We start from the raw sequence: 24,473 nt of genomic DNA, 5'->3' as shown, positions 1-24,473 counted from the left end.
AAAAAGAACAAACTAAGCCCAACATTAGCAGAAGGAAATAATAAAGATCAGAGCAAAAATACACAAAATAGAGAAAACGAAATCAATGAAACAAAGAGTTGGTTTTTTGAAAAGATCAAAAAAATTAGCAAACCCTTAGCTAAGAAAAAGAGAAGGTTCAAATAAATATAAAAAATAAAAGAGAATATTACGAGTGATATCACAGAAATACAAAGGATCAGAAGAGACTACTATGAACAATTATTCACCAACAAATTGGATAATCTAGAAGAAATGGATAAATTCTTAGAAACATAAACTACCGACACTGAATCACAAAGAAATACAAAACCTGAACAAACCTATAATTAGTAAGGAGATATAACCAGTCATCAAAAATCTCCCAAAAAAATAAAGTCCAGAACTCAACGATTGCACTGGACAATTCTACCAAACATTTAAATAAGAATTAACACTAGCCTTTCTCAAATTCTTCCCAAAAATTCAAGAGGAGGGAACACCTCCACATTCATTTTATGAAGCCAGCATTAGTCTGATACCAAAGCCAAACAAAGACACTACAAGAAGTACAGACCAATATCCCTGAAATATAAATGCAAAAAATCCTCAACAAAATACAAACAAACCAAATTCAACAGCACATTACAAAATCATACACCATGACCAAGTTGATTTGTTCCTGAAATGCAAAGATGGTCCAACAATTTTGAGTAAGAACAAATAAAACTAGAGGCCTCACACTTCTGACTTCCAAACATATCACAAAGCTATAGTAATCAAAACAGTATGATAGTGCTAGCATAAAGACAGACACATACACCAATGGAAGAAAATAGAGAAATTCATGCACATATAAGTCAACTGATTTTTGACAACGGTGCCAAGAACACACAATTGGAAAAGGACCGTCTCTTCAACAATTAGTGTTAAAAAAAACTAGATTTCCACATGTAAATAAATGAAGTTGGACCTTTATTTTACACTATATACAAAAATAAACACAAAACGGATTAAAGATTTAAACCTAAGACATGAAACTATAAAACTCCTAGAAGAATATACAGGGAGAAAGCTTCATGACATTGGTCTTGGCAGTGATTTTTCTGGACGTGACACCAAAAGCACAAACAACAAAATAAAAAACAGACAAGTAGGACTATATATCAAACTAAAGAGCTTCTGCACAGTGAAGGAAAGAATCAACAAAGACAACCTACAAAATGGGAAAAGATATTTGCACATCATATATCTGATAAGTGTTAAACAACCAAAATAAATAAGGAACTCCTACAACGCAGTAACAAAAAAATCAAAAAACATGATTTAAAAATGGGCAAAGGACTTGAATAAACATTTCTCTAAAGAAGACATACAAATGCCCAATAGGTAAATTAAAAGATGCTCAACATCACTAATCATCAGGAAAATGCAAGTTAAAACCACAGTGAGACATAACTATTAGCCTGGTGGCCTTTATTAAAAAACAAGTGTTTTCACGGATGTGGAGAAACGGGAACACTTGGAAATTATTAGTGGGAATGTAAAATGGTGTAGCCATTATGGAAATCAGTATGGAGGTTCCTAAAAAAAGTTAAAAATAGAACTATCATATGACCCAGCAATCCCACTTCTGGGTATTTATCCAAAAGAATTGAAAACAGGGTTTAAGAGACACCTGCATTTTCACCACAGCATTACTCATAATCGCCGAAAAGTGGAAACAACCTAAATGTCTACCAACAGAGCAATGTATAAAGAAAATGTGGTTTACACACACACACACACACACACACACACACACACACACAGAGGAATATTATTCAGCATTACAAAAAGGAAATCCTGCCATATGTTACCACATGGATGAACCCTGAGGACATGTTAAGCCAGTCACAGAAGGCAAATACTGCATGATTCCATTTATATGAGGTATATACTGTGGTCAAAGTCATAGAAACAGAAAGTGAAATGGTGGCCAGGGACTGGAGGAGGGGGAAATGAATAGCTGCTGTGTAATGTGTATAAGATTCAGTCACCCAAGATGAAAAAGTTCTAGAGATCTTAATTAAGTACAATGTTATGCATATAGTTAAAATACTGTACCGTACACTTAAAACTTTGTCAATAGGGTAGATCTCATGTTGTGCTTTTTATCACAATAAAAAAAGGGGGAAATGAAGTTTGTATGACATGACATATTCTCAATGAACCCATGCCAGCTTCTAGGGATCAGCATTTCCACTGCAAGTGCTCACAGCTTTATGGAATTATCTTTATAGAACTGGACTGAAATCAAGCTCATCAGTATGGTTTTCAAAATCCACTCTCTTCTTTTTGGAAATCAGAATGACACTTGTCCATCTTAACCTTCAAGTACCTTTCCTCTCATCTAGGATTTCCTAAAGATTACTACCAGTGGTTTATAAAATTCATCTGCAAGTTCTCTTAGTACCCTGAGATGAAATTTATCTAGGGCAGAAGATTTGAAGTAAATGACAATGGATAGACGATACTTGCTTTCTGACATGCTACTTACCTATCTCAATTTCTCTCTCACCACTATTGTTTTATTTCCTTTACAAATTAATGTGCATTCTCTCATAGAGAATGCTTCAAAGCAAAATAGAACAAAAAATGCTGAGTAATTCTGCTTTATCTGTTCATATCACACCAAACAGCAGATCCAAGCTTTTAACAGTGCAATTAATCAAATGCATAGTACTTTTGATATAAATTGTAATGATTTATATAAACTTTAAGAACATAGCTATTAAAATTCTAATTTCACTGCTTACTTTTAAAAATGCAGCTGCCTCCTGGACAGAAAGTGTTCTCTGACTAGAACTGCCACATTCATGATCTCCTGAAAAGATTAGCATATTATTAATTTTGAATCAGTACTATGTTCAACAGAATAAAACAAATGTTAATCAAAATATTTTACAAATTACAACTATTGGTTATATTATTATAATCAGTAAAGAAAGATGAGCAATATTTATAATTTTTAGAAAAAAATTCCTGTGAGTAAACAATTATTTTTACATAAACCACAACCTTTAAATGCATTTCAGTTTAAATAAGAACATACCTTCCTCTTATATTCCCAACGAAATTGTTAGCCATTGTTAGTCACACTAAAGTCTATACACAGATCTTGGAACACAGAAGACCCTCCATAGATGTATTATTTTTCAAGCGGCAAAATTTACTGTGCTAACTTACTTATTAGTTATCACTCAAACTAATAATTCAAGTGTTCAAATAAGGTTTAATTAAAACATACATTTTCAGAGTATAACTAAGCCCTTCTTTAACAAGGGATGTACGTGCCCTAAAAATTATTATACCACAGATCATCAGGGAAATTAGATAGAAGCTTCTAGCTATGATCTGGTGTCTACAAAGGGATGTACTACATATAAAAGTTCAGAAAACGACATTTCCCTTTTCTTATAACTATGTATAAAAGAATACAAAGCCTTTTCTTTCAGGCTATCCATGGTTATTAGAGATCAATTATCCTCATATTGAACTTTAAATGTAAGATTTTCCTGCCCTGTTTCTTTCAAGTAATTAAAACAATTTTTTTAACATAAAAGTACAATACTTAAAGTAAAATCCTTGGCAAATTTTTCTATCCTAAACGAAACCATGTTCCTATTTATAGGTTTGCTCAAATAGCCAGATTTTAGTGGCCATAGCCGTAAAAGGGGAAGAAATACCTATTAGAAGAACAAGTAAGTCTTCAAACTTTATCATGCATCCTCAGAGATTCAGATTCCATAGATCTACAGCAGAGACCAGCAAACTACAGCCCATAAAGCAAATGTGGCCTACCACTGGTTTTTATAAATGAAGTTTTATTGGAAGACAGCCACACTTGCTCATTTATGTATTATCTATGGCTGCTTTCATGCTATAATGGCAGAATTGAGTAGTTGCGACAGAGACAGTCTAGCCCACAAAGCCTAAAAAATGTACTATCTGGCCCTTTCACAAGAAAAAGTTTGCCAACCCCTTCACTAGAGGAAGCCATCTACATCTTTAAAAGCACCTCAGATTATGCTGATCTAGCACACTTCGTAAAACAATGCTACAGAGACAGCTGTAGAACCTTGTGGTAGCAACATCAGGAATTCCCAGCTACAGTATGTTCTTAACCTATTTCTGGGTGTTACAGCAGACCAAACACATGTAATTAGCTTGCAGTGAGTATGACAGTTCGTCAGTGAATACAAAAAAAAGGACTTTAGTGATATACACAGAATTATAAGCCTATAAACTGACCAGAATTAAGGACCCAAAGGAAAAAAACAAAGACTAGTGAGAGGATGGGAAACTGTCAGGATCCTAAATGCCACTATGGCAAGCACCACAGGAGTTCCACGTTTACCTCCAGGCTACTCCAATGACCTGATTTCTACAAAAGGATCTGCTACATACAAACGTTGGGAAAACTTCGTTTTTCTTTTCTTGTAACTATACATAAGAGAATCCAAAGTCTCTTCTTTCAGATTGTATGTGAAATAAGAATAACTACAAAGGTCAAAAGGTAATAAACAGATAAGCTGCTACCCATAGGTGCTAAACTTGATACCAATTCACCCATGTTATTATTCTAGTTGCAGACATGTTGATACCTGAAAACTCTCAAAGACTTAGTAAGAGAAGAATATAAAGAAAATGCAATGAGTCAGGAGAAAATATTCTAGAATATATTTACTTTATGACAACCATTAAAGGAAAATCTGCATTTTTATATTTAATCTAGGATGTTAGTTAATTTAATTCATTGCTTACCCAATTCAATTGATACTTAAGCTTCCCAAATTTTGTTACTATTAATGCAGTAAAGAAATTTGACTTCAGTATTATGTTATATAATATACATATATATTTCATCTAATACATATGGTAGGTAGAAAAAAGACACCTGATTGGGAAAATAAAAACCCACTCCACATAGGCAATAAACTTCTAAAGAAAAATATTTCACAAACGTGACACTGGGAAAAACCATTTCTACTGATATAGCATATTACATATGCAAATTAATTTTCAAAACATTTTCAGAGATTATGATTGTTAAAACAATTACCTGCAAGCTGTGCCAATCGATCATGAAGCTTGTATAAAGTGTTCATAATAAGATTTTTTTCACTTTCCTAAAATTAAAAGAAATTATTATAAAATACCTAATTCCAAGAAAAATACATATACCAAATAATAATCTTATTCAAAATGAAAAACATAAAGAAATGTAAAATCATAGAACCTACATAATCTAAAAGACATTCATATTTAAACAATGGCTACCATATTCTAAGAAACCTAAACTTAAAAATCTAAATTACTACTCTAAATATTTTACTTTCTCAAGGATTGGGAAATGGGCACTAAGTTCAGTGCTAAAATAGGTTTCATACACAATAAAATCTCCCAACCACCAAAACAATACTCCCAATCCCCCCCGCCCCCCCCAAACAGTTGCATGCTCATGTATATTGCTCTTATGACACTGTTTTCTTCCAGGCTGCCCTTCATGTTTTGTTTAATCTGACTCAACCAAATAAGTGAATGAGTATGGACACTTGGATTGACCTTCAACTACCGCTAGGCTCCCAAAGTGACCCTGTATAAATTTATGAACCATTAAAGTAAAACAAACATTTAATGAATATCTACTAAGAATTAAGACAGTTCTCAGCAAAGCGAGACACAATGAACAAGACAGTTCCTGTTCTCAAGGGCAAAATACATATTAAGTGTTATATTAAAGTTGCAAACAAAATACAATGTATTGTAAGTACAGAAGAGGGAGGGAAGGGAAGATCCATTCATGGAAGAGAATATCTGAGTTGAGATTCACAGGAAGAAGGGAACTGACCAGCATTCAAGCAGAAGGAACAGCATGAGCAAAGGCATGCAGGCATAAAACCACTGGTTCTATTTCTTACAAAACCAGTAACCTACTTTGACTCAGCAAGCTACTGGAAAAGTAGTTTGGAATAAACTGCTAGAGAGCCCTAGATACCAAAACAGACTTTTACTTCATTCTGGAAATTTAGGAGGAAGAAAGTAAAACAGACTTGGGCCTCAGGAATATTACTCTGACCGTATATATGAAAGGAGACCAGAGAGGAGACTGTTGCAATGTCTGTGCACACTGCCAATGAATCTAAAGCAATGAGACCCTCAATGGAAGAGCAATCATAATGAAGAGACCAACCAATATAAGTAACGGGGAAGGGTAGGTTAGGAAAAGGGCTAATAACAGCTTATTACACTACTTGAAATAAATTCATGATTTATGAGGGGGCTGTGTCTTTATTATCTCCTTTCTTCCTGAAGTGTCTACAAAACAGGATTACTGGATGAATATGGCCAGGGGCAAATTCAGGGAAGCTGTAAAAAGCTGGGAAAGTAATAACACATATGCCCAATAACATGCAACCTCATCCATTTGTTTCCATGCTGTATGTTCAGAGGCAGAAGTCTGCACACTGTGAGTGGCATGCTTTTGTCAATGACGCTTTACACAGCAACACTACAGGAAGAAGAAAACTCATCAAAGGCTCCATGACGCTACCACCAAAGGCCCTGGTTTTATGTGAGATGGTTGACAGAGACTAGGGACGTTCCTTCCGCTGACTACTTCTCCAACCCTTTTGCTTTTTACCCTTCTCAACTTTATCTCAACCAGATTCTAAATCAAGCCAGTCCTTATCTTCACATAAGCTTAAACACCCAAACTGTAAAAATTAGACTTCAAAAAGTAACTGCAGGGACTGAACACCAGGATCCTGAAAGCTATGCATTTGTGATACATAAAACCACAAAATCATTTTTAATAAATATGTTCAATATAATAGCATGAGAAGGAGTTCCAATAATAGTGCAGCTTGGGAACTTGATCATAAAACCAAGGTAAATCTGATTAAGTTCTGGGATTAAAGTAGTTGAGAGATTTGCAGTTTGTTTCCTATCTCACCTGGAAAAGTGACTGATTTCTTTTTGTTTTATATACTCTGATCACGTCCATCCCCACTCTCCTTTCGAAAATAAAACTAAACCCAAAAATGTGACACTTGCCCTCTGTGATTACCTCTTTAATGAACATCAGAGGCCTGGGAATACAGTTCATCTTTTAATTGACAGATATTAACCCTGGACTAGTTAAGTAAAAGAAATAACAAAACCTGATCAGATAACTGCATCTCATACTGGGTAAGATAACATACATACTGTTATACTCTCAGACAAAGAATTTAAACACCCAAAAAGCTCAACTATAATTTTTTCAAGAATTATTTTTCCAATGGCAACTCATTCAAAATGAATATCTATATGTCAAAATGATCACCTAAATTATAATCTAAATAGTTTTTATGGACTATGTTATTAACGTAAACAAATCAATTTTGAGAAAAAAAGGAATTTATCATCAGTATACTAAACTAGAAGAACATCTGTAAAGTAGACAGATCAAAATTGAAAGTTACTTTCTTTATAGAAACTTACATTGGCTTGGAGTTTCACCCCAGTTTGCTTTTCAGATTGTCTCCTAACATTCAGCTCGAAATGTGTCTAACCAGTGGCTTTCCTAATCACCCTGAAAGCAAGTTAAAGATCTACCAATAAGTCCATACTTAAAGTAAGCTTTCAAGTAACCTTTCATTAAACAAAAATAATTTTATGATTTGAGACAGCTACCTTTTAATTGTTTTGGCAAGGTCCAGGTTTTCTTTTAGTAACACATATCATTCATTCTCTGAAGCAAAGTTCTTATTCTTTTGGGGGATGGGGTTGTAAATCAAACTGTGGGGTGGCTGTACCCAATTTTCTGATACACTGTCACCTTTAAATATTTCCCTCTTCTATCCTCAGCCAATTTTCTCCTCAAAGACATTTTTAATTGTTTGTATCAAGTCTCTGATGAAACGATAATAATGGATTTTGGACACCTAGCATTGTGCCTGGTACAGAACAAGTATGCAATGTAAGTGAACTGCCATCATCTTTTTACAATTATTACTATTATTTAGAGGTTCAGAACTTTAGCTTCCCCAATGGGGAAAATCACACAGAAGCAAATAAAGTCTTGTATTTCCCAATATTCAGTGAGTACATGTACAAATTTAAATTATGATACCAGTAGCAGTGTTGCACATAATACTGTAACTGATAAAGGCAACTTATTTGGAAAACAAATTATCACCACAATAGAGTATTACTATAATCATTACAAAGTCTCACTCTAACAATCTAAAGTTAATATTCTGTAGATGTGATTACACATTATTATACACTCTTCATCACAACAAACAATGTTTACTACTGTATATTACTGTCAGTTCCTATAAAAAAAATTAATAACTAATTATGTGTAATATAAACTCAAATATCATAAGGTTTGAAGTGCGTATAATGATGTATAAGTGAAAAATATTTTCATGTGAGTAAAATTTAGGTTAAAATATTATAGATCCTTTAAAAAGCAAAGGATCATAATCATACATAGGAAGCCTGAGGGATGTTTCTTTCTAAATCCTTTTCCTCCCTAATGGCTGAATGGACGTGCCAATGAGCAAAAAAATCCAGAGAGAAACAAGATGAGGTCAAAGAAGACAAAAATCTACTAGGAGATCCAACAACTGACGAAAACAGGCATACCTGTAGGGGTAAGACCAGGACCCCAGATGACATACCACTGCCATTTTACTGGACAGTTGGCTTTTACCTTAAAGTGATAAACAGTTCAGCTCTTAGGAGAAAATCTGCGTTGGATTTAACTATATTATAGTTACGGAATACTCAAAATAAGAAAATTTATTATTTCAGCCTAAAAAAACTTTTCTAAATTACTATTTTTATTTGATAGTCATCCTAATACTTTTATCACATAAAACACGAAACAAAGTATCAGTATTATGACCTTTTACTTACTTGTATTTTTCCAAATGTTTCATCAAAGGGGTTTTTTACTATCAAGAAAAGAAAAAAGAGAGAAAGAGAACTATTAGCATCATTTAAAAATGAGAATTAGAATCCACCTGAACAAGTCGTTTGAAATGCCAGCATGTACTTTGCTAAAACAGAATGTAAATATGCGAAATAAAATGTAAACAAACTGATGATAAAAGGCTGGGGAAGTGATTTTTCAGACTTACTATACTTACCATGCTCACTTTGAAACTGCGGTATTACTATTTTCTGTAATAACTGAAAGAAGGTGCTCCGGTGTCAGAGCAGCCAGGTTCAAGTCCCAGCTCCATCACTTACTGTTAGGTGGGTGCAAAAGGAACTGCAGGGTTTGCAATTATTAACCTTTTAAACCGCAATTACTTTTGCACCAACCTAACAGCAACATGACCTTGAACTAACAACTACTTAGCCACTCTAAATTGTAGTTTCCTCTTCTATAAAGTAAGGATGTAACAGTGACACCTACCTTACATTGCTGTTGTGAGGATTAAGAGATAAATCAAAAAACATGCTTGGCATGGCCTCAAACACTTAATATGTGTCACCTATTATTGTTACTGTTAATGACTGTATCATTTGTTTCCACCTTTACTTGGTTTCTCTTCAAAAAATTTCTAAAAGCAGTTACTACTTGTGAAAATCTACTTAATTCTTAGCTATTTTGAATTAAAATTAGATCCTATCTTAGATGCTTTAAAACTGAATAATTCATTTAGAATTCTGACTCCAATGATTTTTTTTAAAAAACCCTTCCTGATCCTTGCTAAAATCTGGAAAAGCGGCAAGAAACAAATAGATCAAAATAGCTAAGAATTAAGTCTCAGTATTAAACAACTTTGAATTTCCAACAAATATTATATTATAAGGAAAGGATTTACCACTTTCCATCCAACCTCCTTATACCCACCCCATCCCGCCAAAAAAGATACAAGTAAGTTTATGGCTGAATATGCAGCATCTCTCGTGATTATTATTTCGAATCTCCTCCTTATCATCTATTTTTAAATGGGAAAATATTCAAAGCTTTGATACCTGGAGCTCTATAATCCAGGTCACAACTGAGACTGACTCAGCCTACAAAGTACTTCACACTGACTAGGTTTCCTTTCTGAGGTGCTTTTCTATTTTTATTTGAGAAAACAGGAAGTCCCATAGGAACTAGGAACTGCCTGATTCTAAGAAAGTTCATGTGTGAGACCAGTTTAACAAGGTACAGTAAAAAAGCAAGGAAAAAAACATATCCTCCTATCATCTAAAGCAATTTTGCTAATGGATTTTTAGACAACATTTTTCTATAGAGCAACAGAGTTTTAATGCTGGGAAAGAAAAATTTTTGAAATATCGAAAGTACTCAATAGGGGAATAGGAAGAAGAAATAATGTAGCTTAAAGATTAAATGAAACGTTAAGAATCAGAACACTCTTGGCACTAAAAAGATGCTTTTTAGTAACATTAATTTTTATTAATGTAAAATTTGAACAATTTAAAATAAAGCTATTTTTAGTTAAATATATTACCAAATAATGTCTTGTTAATCTAGCTAAAATAAAAATCTGGTTAAAATTGGTCAAACAGTACTAAAAAACCGGTATTTTATTTGCTCTTCATCAGAAGAATAATTCTAAAATATGTTAAAACATGCAATTCTAAAACACAGGTTTTAATGTCTATGAAGAAAAGCCATGACAACATTACTTTTTGACTGGATACAAAATTATTTTTTTTCCAGATTATTAAATGGAAAACTAGCTCGAGTATCACTACGAAAGTACTGCTGTAGATAGACTGTGATGCTCTCCCACTAGACTGCTCTACTGGAAGCCTCTCTCAACAGGGACCATGTCCTTTACGTTTGTACGCACATGCCTGGAGCCAAACATAGCTCTGGACATACTATCAGCACCTGAAAAGTGCTGGTTATGCTATCTAGGCTAAATCCACCCTTTATTCTACACTGTGTGTTAGCACTGAAGTGAAAGTGTTAAATTCTGCAGGAAGTTGGAGATGGTATGTTCTGAGCAACTAGGAAGGGAGAAGGATAAGATAACAAAGTGAAAGCCAAAGAGCAGAACAATAATTCTGTTGAAAAACAGCGCTCTGTCCTTTGTAACGTTCTAGATTTCTGCCTCTTGTCTCCTGGGCTAAGATATCCAAGAGTATAACATATTTAAAAAGCCAAAAATATACTTTCCATCCTACACATCTTCTGTTAAAAAGAATTTTCCCCAATTTCCTATGACAACTGTCACCTATTAAATTAACAGACAAATCTATTGAATTGACAACATAAGTAAAATGTAGCCTTGAGGTTAAGTTTTAGAAAGGAAATGCCATCTAAAAACAGTAATTCTAACAAACCAAAAGCCCTCAAATTTTCAAAAGAAGTACCTTTATACATCTAACTTTTCTTCCACCAAATCATTTCAGTATTTCTAAAACCACATGAGTATCTTTTATCTTATCCAAATTACCTACAATCTTTAATAGAAACAACACATGTTTTACCCCTAGTGAAAATATTTCTCCCTTCCCTGCCTACTAGGCAATTGTAGAGAAGAAACAGTATTACAAAAGCATTCCACAGCCAAAAATTGCCACCTCATTTATTAGCCTCTTTTCTAAGGATGGACCTGAGAATAAGTTATAGTTCTTATCCCTTATCCTAAAGCAATGATAATGCCAAGTTGTTATTTCAAACTTTACACTTCCATCCCTAAAAGGTACAACCTTGAAGCCATTTTAGACCTGGTATTGTCCTCTTTTATACCCTACACCACTGACATTACTACTTTTTCTCAAATTCTCCTTGTTTGGCCATTTCTCCTTAAATTTTCTTGTTCAGATTATTTCAAACTTCAAATATACCAAACTTTTCTTTGTAAATGTCCTTAATATTTTGACTTCTCTTTCCTTTAAACTAAATAGACTGTAAAAATCAAACTCCTAAAAATGTTTCTCTTTAATTATACTACTAGACCCCTCAAAACTGTCTGATGATTGCCCATCACATTTGCGTCAAGGAACTAATTCTCATCTTGTGATCCTTTCCTACTTATTTATAAGACACATTGTTGACTCTCCAAATCTCTCTCTCCCACATCAATTCCAAAAATGTTACTAGTTTTACTGATCCTTTCTGTCAAATGTAAAGTTTTGTTTTATTCTCTTAGGCTAAGATCAAATTTATCAACCATTATATATAAATTCCCAGGGGCGGGGTGGGGGCGGCAGAGTGACGTATAACAACCTATAAATGTAGTCACAAAGTATATGTTTAATGTTGACCAAATAAATTGGTGTTCTCAGAAAGGCTCCATTTTGGTCACTTGATGGCAGTAAACGAAAAAGTCTGTGGTGACCAAAGTTCTAGTACAATTCAGAAAGAAATATAAACATTTAACAAATATTTATTGAGTACTTTGTGCACCAGAAACGTGGCCATGAATAAAATAAAAAATATATCTACCTTCAAGGAGCTTATGTTCTTCAAGGGGTTATAAGAGACAACAAACAAATATATTTTTAAAATACAGTAGTACCTCAGTTTTCAAACATCTCTGTTGACGAACATTTCGGTTTACGAACGCCGTAAATTTTATGGATCTATGGTATCATTAGACAGTAAAATTCATGCTAAATTTGCAGTTTTAGGGGTTGATTTTAAAGGTCTGGAACAGATTAATCCATTTTGCATTACTTTCTATGAGGAAACCGTGCCTCGGTTTTCAAACGTTTCAGAACTCGAACGTCTTTCGGAACGGATTATATTAGAAAACCGAGGAACCACTGTATATAGCATGTCAAATGGTCCTAAGTGCTATAGAGGTAAAACAGCAGGAATGGTACTTGACATGTGAGGGAGAGAAGCAACATTAAATCAAATGGTCAGAGAAGGCCATACTAAGAAGACTGCATTTGAATAGAAACCTGAGGGAGCAGAGGGAACAGCCATGTGGATGGATACCTGAAGAAAGTGGTTTATAGACAGAACAAGAAGTGTACATACAGGCTGTGAAGTGAGCAGGCCTGCCATGTTACTCCTGGATATGGAGCAGAGTGGATGAGAGGACAAGTAGCAAGAAATGAAGTCAAAATGGTAAGATTATTTAAAGGGAGTCAATAGGTACCGATAACATAGGGCCTTGAAAACTTTTATTAATACATATTAGTCTGAGTAAGAAACCTTAGCAAATTTGAAGCATGTTATCTGGCTTATTCTTTATAAGGAAGACACACATAGTAGGAAGGGCACTCTCATGATTAAGTTTAAGAGTCCTAAGCATTTAGAGAACAAATAATTTGCTATTCATGAATCAGGAAAACTGAGGAAATAGTTCATTCAGGATGCTTTCCCTGAATCAGCACAGCAAGCTTCAGTCAGCCTTGGTGTTTTTCTGTTCTGAATACTGGAAACTACTATCAATTATTAGTAAACAAAAATATTCTGTTAGGAGGAACTGAATAGACGATTTTCTCAAGAAGACATACAAATATCCAACAGGTATAGGAAAAGGTGCTCAACATCACTAATCATCAGGGAAATGCAAATCAACACCACAACGAAACACCTCACACTTGTTAAAATGGTTATCCTCAAAAAGACAAGGTAACAAATGCTGGTAAGGGCGTGGAGAAAAGGGAACACTTGTGCACTGTTGGTGGGAACGTAAACTGTGTTGGTGGGCACATAAAAAAAACAGTATAGAAGTTCCTCAAACAATTAAAAAAAGAACTACTATACAATCCAGCAATTCCACTTCTGAGTAGAAATCTATAGGGAAACAGAATCTTGAAGATATCCGCACCCCCATGTTCACTGCAGCATTATTCACAATAGCCAAGATATGGAAACAACCTAACTGGCAATGGATGAATGGATAAAAAAAGGTATGTGTACGTAAACACACACACACACACACACACACACACACACACACACACACGAATATTATTCAGCCATGAGAAAGAAGGAAATCCTGCCATTTGCAACAACATGCATGGACGTTAAATGGGCATTACATTAAGTGAAGTAAGTCAGACAAAGGAAGTCAAATACTGTATGATCATTTATATGTGGAATATAAAACTCAGAGAAATAGAGAGTAGAATGGTGGTTACCACGGGCTGCGGAGTGGGGGGAAATGAGGATATATTGGTCAAAGAGACAAACTTCCAGTTACAAGATTAGTCAAGTCTGGGGATGTAACGTGCAGCATGGTGATTACAACTAACATGGATATTCCGTCATTCTTTGAAAACTTCAAGTCATCTAGGCAGTTAAATACAGCTGCCTAATGATTAATTCTCTCTGTGAGTTGTACCTTTTTGTAAACAGACATTCAAATTCTCAAATCCCATCTTCTAGCATTAATGGTTTAAACAGAGCATAATTATAGTGAAGAAGTGGGAGGTGGGGGGCAAATGTTTCCAACAGCTGCAGAACACTGCACCTGTGTGGCCAACACTTCCGCATTACGCCAGCAGCCAGACTAACCTAAAAATGGACAGTACACGAGGCAGTACATTCCTCTGCCACACAGCACGTTGCCCATGTGTTCTCTGCACCTTGCCAGTTATTTCACAGCTCTATAAGACGTATGTGTGTGTGTTATGGTCATTCTAAAAGACAGGAACAAGTCACTTCAAGTATTCTTAATTAATTACTATGAATACTGACATTAAATCAACAATCAATACAGAACAAGTTTCATGGACAAAACTGTCTACTGTATAGCTGGGCCAGGGTCAACTCTTGTACCACCCTTGTTCTAATCATAAATAACCTTTCCATCTTAACTCCACCTGTCTACCTAGATTTACAGAGGTACAGACCTCGACGGGGATAATGAACGAAAAAGGGAAGGAGGGAAAAATTCAAAAGCTTCTCCACTTTTCATATCCTATAGGACTCCCAGATTTTCACTTGCCCTATTTTAAGAGGCAACAATCCCGTGCTACTTCCAAATAAGCTATTTTTAAAAGATAACGGAACATCCATAATGATTCTATGAAATAAAAATAAAAGGGGCTTTAAATGTGGACATCAAAGTAGGAAGAACATAATGAAAACTGAAGTATGTCCAAGTAAATAAAAGATCAAAACTCATAATTAAATTGGTAATAGCCTTATTATTTGGTTGGTTCTTATTCTTCATCTTTTTATGATAAAGAACATTATGGTCTCCTTCGACCTTTTGGTCATTTGAAAGTCTGATATTTACTCACTGTAAAAATGATTCCCTAGGGAAACAAAATCGGTAACAGACTATAATTGAAATTTGTCTTTATTCAAAGGCTAATTCACATTATAACTGTACCCCAACTTTGGGATCTCTGTAACAAAAGCTGTAAGAAAGACTTCTAACCACAAACTGTTCAACAAGTATTTACGGAGCATATTCTATACACCATGTTCTGAGAGCCTGCTGCTTAAGTAGTTAGTAGTGGAGATAAATGAGTGATGTGTAATGTAATCAATACCTCCTTGGAGTTTAGTACAGTGTGTCTTAAGAATTCAGGAAGGAGCAAATAATTTCTGCCTAAAATACATTTGAGCCTTAAAAATAAACCAAGAATAATAAAATGGAATGAACTACTGGAAAAAGCAACACTGATGAATCTCAAAAATATCACGCTGAGTGAATAAAAAAGCTTTATAAAAGAGTATTCTATGAATCCACTTACAAGTTTTAGAACAGGCAAAATTAATCTATGGTGAACAAATGAGAACAGTGATAGAGTAGTGACTGGATGTGAGAAAACTTTTGGAGGTGAAGGTAATGTTCTATATTTGTAGAAATGTAGGTTACATAGCTGGATGATTTGTCAAAACTCATCTGATGGTAAAGATTTGTGCATTCTGATTGTATGCAAATTTTACTTAAAAAAAGAAAAACCTCACTAGAGTTAATAACATGCATGAAGTACGTAAGGGTAAAGTATACTAATGCCTTCAAATTACTCTGAAATATATATTTTTTAAAGACAGACTAACGGATAGAGGATGGGCTAGTAACTAAAATTGAAGTTCTCATTCAAAAATATGTTTAATCCAAGAGAAGACTTTAAGACTTTAGACTTTAAGAAAATAGCAACAGCTTACTATAATATAAAATATAAAGTTAACAATGAATCTCTCCCCATCCCAACACACACACACACACACACACACACACACACAAGTCTTAGTGGCTCAAAACTTCAGAGAGAAGCGATCAGGCTAATGTCTCCATCTAATTCAGGTGAAGACACTCCCTGTCGTTTACCCAACAGAAGAACACATTCAAATAGAGGCAAAACAGCGTGTCAACTTAAATTCTGGGAGCTTTATCTTACTACACTGCTCAAGGTCCAAAAGTTTGAGCGATCTGCTTTTTCAGTACTTTCAAAGATCTCTTCTTGAAAACTAGTTTTGCACATACGCCAGTTAAATAATTATGCGACTGCACGGTGAAAAGTGAATAGAAAAATAAAAGCAAGTCAACCCACAAAGGTTAGATGCACACCTATAAATAAAACCAAGCATCTGTGCAACAGATAACTTGGCACCCAAAGGAATTTATGCTAATGCAATACTGGAATTTATTAAACATGGTGACAGCTCACTGTATTAAGAGATCTTAAACATTAACCATTACACACTGGAGGCTAGGCTCTAACACTTCCTCAAGGTTTACATTACCTAAGAATACAAGTAAAACTGCATTACAATGAGGTCTGTTCTGAAAGAATACCGTTAAGTGAAAATTCAGAGATCCAAAAAGGCTCTGGGACACACTGTACAACCTATCTCCGAGGCAATAAAGCAACATGTATTTCCCACACAATTAAATGTTGCTTAGTAACATTTTCAATTACAATGTATGTTTTCAACATTTTCAATGACTAGAGATAATAAATACTACCACCAGTTTAGTTTTGCGTAGCACAGACACTATGCAAATAAGAAAGCTGGAGAAGCTGCAGTGCAATGAAAAGATAAACAGAACTAAAAAAATTCTATATGATAGTTGTTTTCAAATAGGGCTAAGGAGTATAGCTCACATAAAAGGGAAAAAGGGCATCAACATGTACAGACAAAGCAGAGATTGAAGCATGACTGCAACAAACATAAAAACTGAATTTGGAGCTAAAAAGGAAATCCCCATCACTGACTTTATGAGCAACGTACTTAAAGTCACATCTCGACGTTTAGCTCAGGAAGAAACAAGACAGAAATGAAAAGTCACTTGGGAAATAAGAGGTAAAAAATTAGGTAAAAAAAAAAAAAAAACCACTGGATGAAACAAAATGTAAGCATTTACGACATGCAGTAAACTAGGCTAAATAAGAGTTTTTTTGGTTGGTTACAATATATGGAACCCTAAAAGTGAAACCCATGCTTCCACATGAACACAATGGACAGAAAGTACAACACCTACTGGAATCATATCAGATTTTCACCTAAGGTCTATTTCTAACTTCTACAACTTCTACTTGCAGCAGAGCAGAATACGAATAAATATGTGTGAATGAATGCTAAAAAATGATGCATGCAATTCCCCACAATCATTCTATCGGCTGTTATGGTCAATTAGCATGTGACCTAGACAATCTCTGAGATGGGAGATAAGACGATGCTATTCCCTCACCTGCTCTGTTTCCCTGTGGCTCTCATACTGTAAATACTTCCAACATTGAGTATCATGTTCAAGTTTAAAGATTTATGGTCCTTAATGCTTCATCAGGTACTAAAACAGTCTACTCTTACACTGGAGGAAAAAAACAAACAAACAAAAAACTGGTCTTTTTGAGACCATATGGCAGCCTCTAAATCTATGGCACTTCTCAATGGCATTTTTAACCACACTTAATTTTTGTTTTATGATCTGACTTCAGAAACCTAACTTCATAGAACTATATACCGTGTTTCCCCCCAAAAAAGACCTAGCCAGCCCATCAGCTCTAATGAGTCTTTTGAAGCAAAAATTAATGTAAGACCTGGTCTTATTTTAATATAAGACTGGGTGTAATGTGATGTGATATGATATGATATATGATATGATGTAATAATGTAATATATATAATTCCAGGTCTTATATAACACTGGGTCTTATATTAATTTTTGCTCCAAGACACATTATAGAGCTAATGGTCTGGCTAGGTCTTATTTTCGGGGAAACATGGTACTAGAGTTGGAAATTTGAACCAGTCAGTAACAAAACATAAAACTGATGCTTTAATAATACCCATTTAGTAAATATTCAAGGCATCTTAAAACTCCCAAATTATTACTAATTTCAAGCTTATTTCCCCACATATCACCTTTTATTCATTAAATTCTGTTCAACAAAGATGAAAACTCACAGTCCCTTCCCTAGAGCAGAGAGGGTCATAGACCCTTTTGAGAAATCGAGAAAAATCTATGGACACTCTGCCCAGAAAACCACACACACATTTAAAAATTTGCATGTAATTTCAAGGAGTTACTGTTCACCTAGAGTCTACTTAGGGCTTTTTAAAGTTTCATGGGCCATTGGGGTTAAGAACTCCTGGTCTAGTAGAATATGACCTTTTTTTAAAGGGGGAGGTGAGGATAATTCCAAAGGAAAACCCAAAACTAATACACTGAGATGATACAAAACTATGTAGACAGTATAGTATAGGTACCAAGATCCATGTTGGGAGTCAGACTGTCTGTATTCAAATCTTCGTTTAGCCACTTACTGACTTTGGACTAGTTTCTTAACCCCTCTAAGCCTCAGTTTCCTAAAGGAAATGATAATGACACCTCGCTCTTAGGATTGCTTTAAGAATTCCATGAAAACATGCTGCAGAATGGAGCGCGTACTGTGATGGAGGCACACACACAGGTACGCCCTGGATGGAGTCCACCACGTTGAACTGACTCCTAAAGTCTTCACAGTATCAGGCCACACACACCCTCAGAGCAAACCATCAGTTTTTTAAGACTGTTTTTATGACCAAAGAGACCAACTAAAACGTCGTCTTTTCTCAAACCCCGTTGCCCAAAGTAGCTACTGACTTCTAAAACTCCTTGAACTCTAAGATCATCTTATGAGCCAAAAATGTTGACTTTATCTTCTTTCATTCATGCAGTGTGACCTCCTGGAACCAATATTTATTACCAAAAACAGGCAAAAAGAAAAGGATGGCAACAAACCTGCAATGAATTTGTTTTTTAAAAAAAAAGCTCTTGTAAATTAAATCACAAGATAATATATTTCTTTACATTCATGCTCTAGCCACTTGATTGACTAACAAGAATTTTGATTTACTACTTCAAGCTGTTTACTCCCTTTTTTTTTCAAATTGTTCACCCCTCTTATAGGCTATTCTTCCTTTTTAAATATATGTATGGATTTTTATTTATTTAGCTCCAGTACTTATACTATAGTTCTTCATCACTAAGCAGTTATTCATGAACTTCAGTATCTTTTATTCCACATTATAATCCCAACAAAATTTAACCAGAAAACAATTTTAAAGAAGAGATGTTTGCTTTCAAAAATAAATAATAAAATAAGCAATCTAAATCAATCCAACAGAATTGTACACTCTTATTTTTTAAAATGCTTTTGGACTGATATTCTGCCTACAACAAAAGCCAGGCAAGGACACCAAATCACCCTAGTTTCTCTCATTTTCTAACCCAAAAATTACAGAATTTTTTAAAAGGTACCAAATATTTTCAAAGTAATTAGGCGCTATTTCTTTTTTCATTCTTGGATGACACAGTATTAATATCATTTATACATATTTTATATTTATTTCAACCTACTACAATTTAAATTTATATTACAAATTAAATTTTTAAAAGTTAACTAAAATACAAATTTATCTAAATACTGCTTACTTCTGAAGTTATGTCATTTAGATAAATGCAAAGTATCCCTCCCTCCACACTGAAAGGCAGTGGGGTAAAATGAAAAAAAAAAATCTCTGGAGCAAGGAACACTAGCTCTAACATTTATGACTTGTGATCTTAGGCAAGTCACCTTCTCTGGGACTCGAATAACTTACGTAAAATAGGATGCTTTATGACTATGTATAGCAATATAGAGGGAAAGGAATTAATAAATCTTAGCTTTTTCTTCTTTTCCCAATCCTAGCATGAAATTAAAAAAAATATATAGCACTCAGTTTATAAACAACAATATATTACTACTCCATTCTTCATTTGTCTCTGGCATGGAGGTACTGAGAAGAAATGACAGAGTTCTTTGAAAAACCTGTTGAGTTAGGAAGATATGGAAGGGGAGACCCTAAGGCAAGGCTCCTGCCAAAAACCTTTTATAATGCCTAAATTTTCACTAACAGTCAAAAATTTCACTAATCAGAGCTAGAATCTGGGTTAATAAAGATCTTGTATTTCAAGTACAATCACCTCTGAGATAAAGGGCTTTACCAGTTGGTAGTTTGGTCAGTCAGTCAATTAAACACTGTAACTCATCCCCTGACATTCACTATGTTCTTGAAAACAAATTTTAAAATATAACCAGTACATATAATTTCCTTACAGCATGCTTTAAGCAACGGTTCTCCACTTTTTAAGTAAAAGAACCTTCATTTACATCAAGATGGTCAGATCCAAGCAATAAATAGTATTTTTAGTATTCACTTACTAAGAAATTGTGACAAAATTCTACCATAAAAACAAAAATGTTTTGCATTCTAATCATAGCAATACTGATATACAGTTGAAAAATAATAGCGCAATATGAGAAGGGCAAATCGTTTGTTAGGTCTTCAGACAATACTCTGTAATGTTCTCATCCCATAAATCAGAACTACTAACATAAATTCTAAATTAAAAATGTAGGCAACCCAACTCGTACTATGAAGGATGATTTAGAGAAGCTGGGCTAAATTCTGGATCTATAGGGTTCAATCCTTACTAAAGATTATTTTATCAAATTTTACCATAAACCCATAATTTCTATTATAAGAATTCTACAATATTGTGAAATAATTCAATCAAATGGCTTTCCCTAACATTTAGTTGAAAGTAGCTGAACTGAGGAGATAAAGGAGTTGGCATTTGGTAAAAGGGAGCGTATATGAAAAGGAAATGCATAATAGTACAATGGTTAGAGGATGAGCTTTCAAGTCATACTGCTAGGGTTCAACCAACAACATAACTTCATTACCTCACCACTCTGACATATATAACCTTGGATAAAGTGATTAACCTAATCCTCCATTAAAATTCCTCATTTGTAAAATGATGTAAAAAAAAATGCTTAAGAAGACTGAATGTTGTACTTGCCAAGCACCCAATAAATGGACCGACTTATTTATAGGGCATTATGCTAAGTGAAATAAGTCACAGAAAGACAAATAATGACCTCACTTACATGTGGAATCTAAAAAAAAAAAAAAAAAAATCCCCGAACTTATAGATGGTGGTTGCCAGAGGCAGGGGTAGGGGATGCAGATGAAACACATGAAGGTGGTCAAAAAGTACGAACTTCCAGTTATAAAATGAAAAAGTCCTGGGATGTAATGTATGGTGACTATTGTTAACAATACTGTATTGTATATTTCAAAGTTGCAAAGAGAGTAGATCTTTAAAGTTCTCATCACAAGAAAAATAACTGTAACTCTGTATTGATGGATATTAATTAAAAATGTATTGTGGTAATCATTTTGTAATGTATACATGTATCAAATCACTATAGCTAAAATTAATAGTGTTATATGTCAATTATATCTCAATTAAAAAAAAAAAAAACTATTCAGCACTTACATGTGTGGCCAAGATTATAGAACAGCAGGAAGCTTAGGCCAGTATAAGAACAGGAATTAAGAGATGAAAAGGTATAAGAAAAAAAAAAGAAGCCAAAAATAAACTTGTTTCCTCCTATCCAACTCCCACAGAACATGATCCACTGCTCTGAGGACCCAAAACTTAAGCCAATACTACGTAAGAGCTAAAGCAGAATATGGTTTTAAATAGCCTCCTATGGGATAGCCTGGGAACTTAAAAACAGTACAAGTAGGGTTAAACATGTTCTAAGTTCAACTATTTTACACATGATCTGAAGACAACCCATTCAAAAATTAATAACTACCCGTTTTTCCTTTTGGAAGCAAACAGCTTGTCTTTGTGAGCAAACATTCTCTAGGAACCCAAATGTAATTCAAAGAATTATTCAAATTCATTAGGAGAAGTATAAATCCACCATAAAAGAATTGAGGTAAAAGAATTTTACCAGGTAAAATTGTAAAAGAATTGAGATAATTTTTATAATTCAAAGGGCATGACGCATAAGAGTCACGCCCTTAAATTTTTTTTACCACAAGTTTTCTGTTCTCATTTTTCTCAACAGAAGCTGACTTTTCCCCTTATTTCCCAGGATAGTCATGTGCCAGAATCAAAAGACCATCCCTCCCGCCTACATGTAGTTTGAAGAGCAGTACAAAGCAGTTTACAATAGGAAATGGTGAAAAGAATATACAGGACTATTCCCAGTAAGAAATATGAGTCAGAATTCAGGGGCCATCACTTCTACTTTAGGCTAAGAAACCCTGTATATCTTAAAATAAGGAGTAATGAAATCATAAGTCACTTCAGTGAATCAAAAATAGCTGAGCAGTGGCAGAACTAAATCTCACTCACCTACTAACCCGAGGTAAGTGGCCATGTTTTAAAACTGTACAGTACAGTGAGCAGGACGGGATTTTAGGGTCGGACTTAGTTTTAAATCCCTAGTCTGCTACACACTACTTGTTTGACTTTAGACAAATTAACATCTCCATACCTCACTGTACCCATAAAATGGGAACAAAACCTGTATCACGGATTTACTTAAAATTATTGATTTATTTTTTAAGTTATGTAAGATTTAAGATTAACTGAAAATATTACAGAGAACACAATGTATGGCACATTGTAAGATTCAAAAATTAGTAGCTATCAGATCTCATTAAACCAACAATATTAACTCCATAACTCAGGGCAGTCCAGAGCTGTGCAATCCAATACAGTAGTCTCTTAGCCACACGTGGCTACTAAGCACTTGAAATGTGGCTGGTCTGAATTGAAACGTGCTAAATATAAAATACATACTGGATTTTGAAGCCTTACCACAAAAAAAGAATGTAAAATATCTCAGTAATTTTTATACTGATTATATGTTGAAATGACAATATTCTAGCTATATACTGGATTAAATAAAATCTATTATTAAATTTAATTTCACCCGTTTCTTTTTACATGTGGTTTTTTAATGTGGCTACTAGAAAAATGAAAATTACACGTGAGGCTTGTATTGTATTTCTATAAGCTCTGGCCTAAACAAATCACATATTTGATAAGTTTCAAATGAAAAATGGTTATGAAAATTTCATTAAGTGCTTCATATGAATTGTTTAGGAGACTGAAGATCCTAATGCACTTTAAATTCCTTATACTTTAGGTAGCATGATTTTTAATATCCTGTTTATCAAATTCATGTTATTATTTTATACCCACAATCTCTGGATTACCCCCATTCGATCTATTGCCTTTTCATAGGCACACACCTACCTCATCTTCCCACTTTACCAACAGTACTTATGGCATCTTACAAACTACTAGCTGAAGAACAGTATGTGGCAGGCTATCGTTCTCTACCAGCTATATATGCACTGTCTGTCCTCCAGATAATGTTAACAGAAGCTTACTCTAAGACCCACCCACATCCCTAAGAAATGTCTTCCTGTCTGAAATTCACACTGTATTTTGGATTAAGACAACATATCCCATCTCTGAATTTCCTCTCAGCACATCTATTGTCGGTGAGGCTAAAATCGAATTTCAAATTGTGCTTCTTAACCTATTAAATTAATGTAACTGCAAAAATAAGAATATTCTTTTTCAGTGCCTTTGTGTAGAGATAAAGCACCAATTAAGTAATACAAAAAGATGATTCCTTTTATCTGCTCGAACAGCTTGAGAGAAAGGTTTGAAAATACTAATAAGAACTATAAATTTAACCTACTCTTCTATTACTTATTAACATTACTGACAGGACATGTCAGCGCTGAACAAGTGTTGCTTAAATGGGACTACTGCAGCTGGGAAATTCTAACTTACAGTATTAAAAATATACAGTTATGTATCACTTCAATTTTTTCTACATCATCTCCACGGACATTATCACATTAGTTCCCTACAAAAGTCAGTGGCTAGAAGTAGGTGATTTTACTATCCCCTCATTTGACAGATGGAAAAACCAAGACCCAGAGGTTATGAGTGACTTACTGCCCAAATCAAGTTAGTAAGTGAGAAAATATGCGTAAGAAAATCTGCTGCTGCCTGATGGTTAAGATTATGGACTCTGAAGTCAGCAGATCATGGATTCAAATGCTGGTTCCAAAACTTAGTAATTGTGGGATCTTGGACAAGTCACTTGTAACCTTATTCCCTCTATATGTCAGTTTTCTCATGGAGATAATATGAGTAGTTGCCCTCATGAAAACTAAGATAAAGTGCTCACACA

The 24,473-nt window shown here is 34.4% G+C and overlaps 1 protein-coding gene across 2 annotated transcripts in view; it reads right to left on the bottom strand.

Moving 5' to 3' along the window:
• Window positions 1–24,473, bottom strand: part of LEMD3 (LEM domain containing 3) — a 59,462-nt gene that overhangs the window by 23,545 nt on the left and 11,444 nt on the right. For both annotated transcript variants that reach the window (XM_033117947.1, XM_033117946.1), the window contains exons 2-4: window positions 8,950–8,987; window positions 5,102–5,168; window positions 2,796–2,863 (exon numbers count right to left, since the gene is read on the bottom strand). In XM_033117947.1, coding sequence (XP_032973838.1) covers window positions 2,796–2,863; window positions 5,102–5,168; window positions 8,950–8,987 — 173 coding nt within the window. The remainder of the gene's footprint in view (window positions 1–2,795; window positions 2,864–5,101; window positions 5,169–8,949; window positions 8,988–24,473) is intronic.

This window comes from Rhinolophus ferrumequinum, chromosome 10 (assembly GCF_004115265.2).
Source record: "Rhinolophus ferrumequinum isolate MPI-CBG mRhiFer1 chromosome 10, mRhiFer1_v1.p, whole genome shotgun sequence".
Lineage (NCBI taxonomy): Eukaryota > Metazoa > Chordata > Mammalia > Chiroptera > Rhinolophidae > Rhinolophus > Rhinolophus ferrumequinum.
The sequence above is the reverse complement of the archived record's forward strand: the minus strand, read 5'-3'. Positions and strand labels throughout refer to the sequence as shown.